General features: G+C 36.9%; 1 protein-coding gene across 1 annotated transcript; it reads left to right on the forward strand.

Annotated features, from left to right (window-relative positions):
• Positions 1-3102: 3102 nt before the first annotated feature.
• Positions 3103-4409, forward strand: LOC139691456 (zinc finger protein 431-like). The gene has a single exon (XM_071589273.1). It carries the CDS (start codon positions 3126-3128, stop codon positions 4182-4184), a length of 1059 nt encoding a protein of 352 aa, XP_071445374.1. The 5' UTR covers positions 3103-3125; the 3' UTR covers positions 4185-4409.
• Positions 4410-5671: the final 1262 nt, after the last annotated feature.

Raw genomic sequence — 5671 nt, forward strand, 5'->3', positions numbered from 1 at the left:
GATGACCCCTAGATCTGTGCTGGTAGAAGCAATAATAATTGCTCCCTGTTGGGTCACCCATGCCAGATAGGTGAAAAGTTAGGAGCTGGACAAAAGTAACAGATTCATGCAGAATCTGTTCCTCAGTGAGGCAGCCGCAATGGCATCTGACCCCAGAGGGGCAGCCAGCTAGTGGTGGTTTCACATTGAAAACACTATTGAGGAAGGCAACCAGAAATCAGCTGAATCACCATTCCCATGATTAAAATGTTAGACAATACAGAGATTTTGAGTCCTGGCAACTACGGAGCTCGGCCTAATAAGCCGGAAGTAGGAATGAAACTGTGCGGGGAATTTGTAACATCAGTAAGGTTTGCTAATGACCAAGCGAGGGGTTTGTTGGGAGAAATCCTATGGAGACAGCAAAGTGGATGAAAGGCGTGTTGATTGGCAAAAGTGACATGTTAAATAAGACTGTAATTGAGGGAAGAATGTCAGGCAAACAAGAAAAGTAAAGGAACAGGATAGTGATGTTGGATGGGATGAAGGGAGAAAGAAAGTACTCAGAGACGAAGAGGGACCTGATGTGGAGTGGGATGTTGTGTTTTGCTGGGGGCCACAAATTTAATTAGTAATTATGTCCATCCGAAAACCTACCTTAACCGCTTGATTACCTTATATTAATAATTTATAATAACTGTTTTTGTTTGTATTTTCATTAGTTTCAGAATACTTGTGTAGTATGTTAACAAAAAACAGCTTCTACCTGTGTGTGATACTAAAACAATACCAATCAAAGCCATGCCAAATAACAGGGCTGACAGTAAAAACAGTGCTGTCAACATCATAAAAATTAAATCACATGTGCCACTGTATCCTGGAAAATAGCCAAATTGTCAAATAGTGAATTTTGATATATTGTATTTTTGTGTGTCACTGAAAGCTATCAATATATTTTCCTAGTGTCAGAATATTTATTTTGCTGTGTTTCTGTTAACTATATCCAAAAATTCTTTGCTACATATATTTTGATTTTATTTTGTCTTGGAGGACAAGAAAGAGCCTGTAGCATGTAAGTTTCCTGCAAGCAGTATTTTGCCGTGAGGATGATGTCAACCGCATGCATTTGTGATACCCTCGTGATGAGTGCCTTACGCACTATCTTATTTGTGGAAACCAAATACCAGGCATGACTCCATAGGGGCATAGCTAGTTTCCATTATCAGTACCGAGGGCCATTAATGTTAGCCGGGAAAGTCTTGCTTTTCTGAGTATGTCTCATGGCTGAATATGTCAGTGGACAATAGCCATGCCCAGGAGCAGGAATAAATTTGACTGTTGGCAAGGCATCAGGGTCAGTTAGGCCATGCATGTCATGACCACGTCTAGCATGAGGCTCAATATGGTCACTGTGACTTTGGCTAGATGATTGGACCCTTTCCCATTCATCCTTGAAGAACAAAGGCTCCGCCAGGGCACTCATTTGCCATGGCTGTGTTTCTTCCTTTCTCATCTCCACCTCCGGTCCTGCTCTACACTGTGGCTGATTGGGGTAACGTTTGCCATGCCTGCATCTACCACTGTTCCATTGTCATCCAGTCATGCCTTCTTCTAATAGTGATCCCATTCCGGTGCTCAGCTCTCTCCCTTCCTCTTTTTTATTGCAGAACATAAATGATATCTTATTTAGTACAATGTGACTTGTTTTGGAAGAATATATGTATGTATGTGTTAATTTCCTCATCCTCTGATAGGTTCCCTGTTTAAGATACTCTTAGTTGGCCCGGTATACTTCTCTAAGAGACTTCATTATGGGATCTTTCTAATTTTTTCTTTGTATTATGTTTACCACTAATGTTCTTATGCCCCAAGATATATCGTATTCATCTTTCTTTGCTCTAGAGATTCATCATTTATTCTTCTTTATAAATCATCATTTTGCAATTTATTTTTCCATTAAATCCTAGGCATTCTCCTCCACTGCCATGTTTCAAATACTTCTATTCTTTATTGGTTCGCTTTTCCTAAATTCCATGTCTCTGATCGGTGTTCCATAATGTTCCATGTACCACATGAACAATTTGAGAAACTGCTTCCTAATTTGCAATTTTATGTTCTTAAAACATAATAATTGCCTCTTCTATTGGAATGCATATTTTACTTAGATTATTCTTTGCCTGATGTCTGTCAAGCTTTTTCCATCTCACATTATGAAATAAATGTAGTATTTGACTTGCTCTTTTATCACCCCTAGAATTGTTACATCTGCATTCAGCTACCCTCTTCCACAAACAAGGATATTGTGTTTCTTCTTGTAATGCTGAAGTTAAATTGCCAAAGTACTTGTTCCATACTTTTCAGCTTTGCATGCAGGTCCTCTCATGTCATTGCTATTACCGTATCTGCATACCAATGAAAGTTTATTTCTTTTACATTTTTCTTGATTCCTTTGAAGCCGAGTACTTCTGCCTCTTGTAGATATGCATAAAAGAGTACTGGCAAGGGGTTTTTTACTTGTCAAACTCAATGTTTACTTGTGCTTCCACTTTCCTTCCATTTCATTGGCAAGGTTCTTACCTCATTCTCATAGAAATTATTCAGTACTCTTCCTCTGCTGTACAGTAATTTAGTAGCTGCTTCTAGGATCGTAAATATTTTCTTCAATTGACATTGTCTAGGGGTTTCTCCAAGTCCACAAATGCCACACAATGCCTTGTTTATATAGGTCAATTAATGTGCAGTATAAATTTTATCCTGATATCTTGGTTATTTCTTTGTAATAATTTCTGAGCTATCATAATTTCACATATTAATTAAAAGTGATATTGAAATGCTTGATTCATAAGTAGACAATTGATTATTTGAAGAGAAGAAAATTCATTTGAATGAAGTAGTTGTCACTGGAAATATTATTTCCAAATTTAAAATGCACTATACAGCTTTGTACAAATTTAAAATTCAAGATGTTAGAATATGGCTGGATTTTGAAGGGTAAATTTCATTTTTATATGCCAAGAAAATGGTGTTTCTCTTCATCCTTGCAGGACAATTTGGAAGGTGGAGAATTACACTCCTCCTCCAACAAGGCAGTGATCTCTGTTGAAAGGGAAAATCAATGCCAACAGTGCTCCAGACACTTCCAAAATATGAATGAACTCCGAATCCACTTGTTGACACATACTTCAGGGAGGCCTTACAAATGCGAAATATGTTGGAAAGCATTTACAGAGAAGGCTTACCTTAGGAAACACGTAATGACACATTCACACGAAAAGCCACATAAATGTAATATATGTTCCAGGGCATTCTCTTTAAAAGGTTCGCTAAAGAGACACATGTCAGCACATACTCTTGAAGCATCATTTGAATGTGAAATATGTTCAAAGGCATTCCGTCGAAAGGAAGGTCTTAAGAATCACATCCTTACACACACTGGTGAAAAGCCGCATAAATGTGACATGTGTTCAAAAGCTTTCTCTCGATTAGATGCTCTAAAGATGCACGTATTGACGCACACTGCCAAAAAGTCATTCAGGTGCCACATATGTTCCACGGATTTCTCTCAATCAGGTACACTTAAGAGGCACATGAGGACACACACTGGTGTAAGGCAGTACAAGTGTGATTTATGTTTAAAAGCATTCTTTCAAAATGGAGCTCTGAAGAAACATATGTTGACTCACACTGGTGAGAAATCCTTCAAGTGTGAGACATGTTTTAAAGCTTTCTCACAAAAAAGTTATCTTAAGGTTCACATATTGACTCACACTGGCCATAAACCACACAAATGTGAGATATGTTGCAAAGCTTTCTCTCAGTTAGGTGATCTAAGGAGGCACATTGGGATTCACAATGGTGACAGGCCATACAAGTGTGATGTATGTTTTAAATCATTTGTACAAAATGGAGCTCTGAAGACACACATGTTGACACACACTGGTGATAAATCATTCCAGTGCGAAATATGTTCTAAGGCTTTCTCTTTAAAAAGCACGCTTAAGACTCACATATTGACACACACGGGTGAGAGGAGACACAAGTGTGGTGTGTGTTCCAAAGCTTTCTCTCAAAAAGGTGATCTTAAAAGACACACATTGACTCACACTGGTGAAAAGCATTACCAGTGCCAGGTATGTTGTAAAACATTTAGCCAAAAAGGAGTCATGAAAAGACACATGTCCATTCACTTTGGTGAGAAATCATAAGAATATGAGACATATTCTAAAGAACATTCACTTGCAGACTCAAACATGTAAATCAGTCTATGACAAATTTGGAAGTAAGGCATCATGTTTATATATAAAAGCAACCTAATCAGATAATAGACTGCACACAAAGAGGCAATAACCAACTGAGGTGCTAACACTGCAAATTCACATCCATTTCCCAAAGAATGAATGAGCGACAAAATTGGATTGCACTAGAATCCTTAGGATTGATTAATAGTTATTTGCTCTTCCTGTTAATACATTTCCTTGCCAAAATGCAATTATAGTTCACTTGATATGTTTTGCAGAAAAATTAAATAATTACTAAAAACTAATTCATATATTCCATGTTAATTTTTCCAAAATAAGATTTAATAAGAAGAAAATAGTGCATCTATTAATAATTTGCTGTACTGTTACAATATATATATTATATCAACTATGACTGTTAAATGTTACTGTTTTGTAAAAAAATAAAACATTTTTCAAAATTATTCTCATTTTATATCTTTTAAATTATTCAAAATGAAAAGTGAAACATGCCTGGTTCATGATGAAAGTAATATCTATGATTTTTTTGTAATGCAATTATCAATGGCAGCGTGGTCTATGAATCTGGAAATATATTGAGGGTTCTGCCCTTCCAACAGTGTTTCCTGGTTTGCACCAAGCAGTCTTGAAGTGAAGAGACATGCCTTCAAAAGAGTGTTTTCTTTGACTTAATTAAATGTTTCAGGATGCATTCCAGCTCCCATAAAGAAACCATCGCAATACTACCAGGCACATGTGCTTCATTGTTACCAATTCCTGGAACTGAGGATGTGCTCATGCTTATAAACAACTATTTGACTGATTAATCCTCTTAGTGCGGAGGGCCGATATATTGGCTCTTGCATAGGCTATTGTTTAAATCGCTGTAACTTATGGTTTTTTCATTATTTATTTATGGTTTTTGTGCTATCAATAGGTTGAATTCCATAGAATAACATAAGTATTTTTTCAATTTTTTATTAGCAATTTTACATGCTTTTCAAAAATTATTAATCTTACCATAATTTTTTGTTCAGTTTTGTACCGGTCGGGAAGCTCTGCCTAATTGTGTGCTCTTTTTTTCGGAGTGGTCTTTCCACTATGAAAAGCCGCTGAAAGGCTACTTATCCGTTTTCATCTGTAATCTCTTGAATGTGTTGTGGTGTTGATATATACCTGCTTATTCAGACTTTGTTGAGACGATGGAAATGAGAGCACTGCTTTGTAATCATTTTGGTTTCTCTTGCCATCCGTCGTATCTAATCAATTGCGCCCTGTGTAATGGATTACATTGTCAGCAGTTCTCTGTGAGTTAGAACCTGGTTTTTTTCTGCCTTTAGATTGTAAGCACATTGCCACAGTCTAAAGGGAAGGAGAAAAGTCCCAATTTGACTCAGTGAGATCAGCCTTTTCAACAAAATCGAACTATGCAGAGGCTAACAAGAAAATTTGCA

The sequence above is a fragment of the Hetaerina americana genome, unplaced genomic scaffold (genome assembly GCF_022747635.1).
Source record: "Hetaerina americana unplaced genomic scaffold, ioHetAmer1.1.p SCAF_357, whole genome shotgun sequence".
NCBI classification, from domain to species: Eukaryota; Metazoa; Arthropoda; class Insecta; order Odonata; family Calopterygidae; genus Hetaerina; species Hetaerina americana.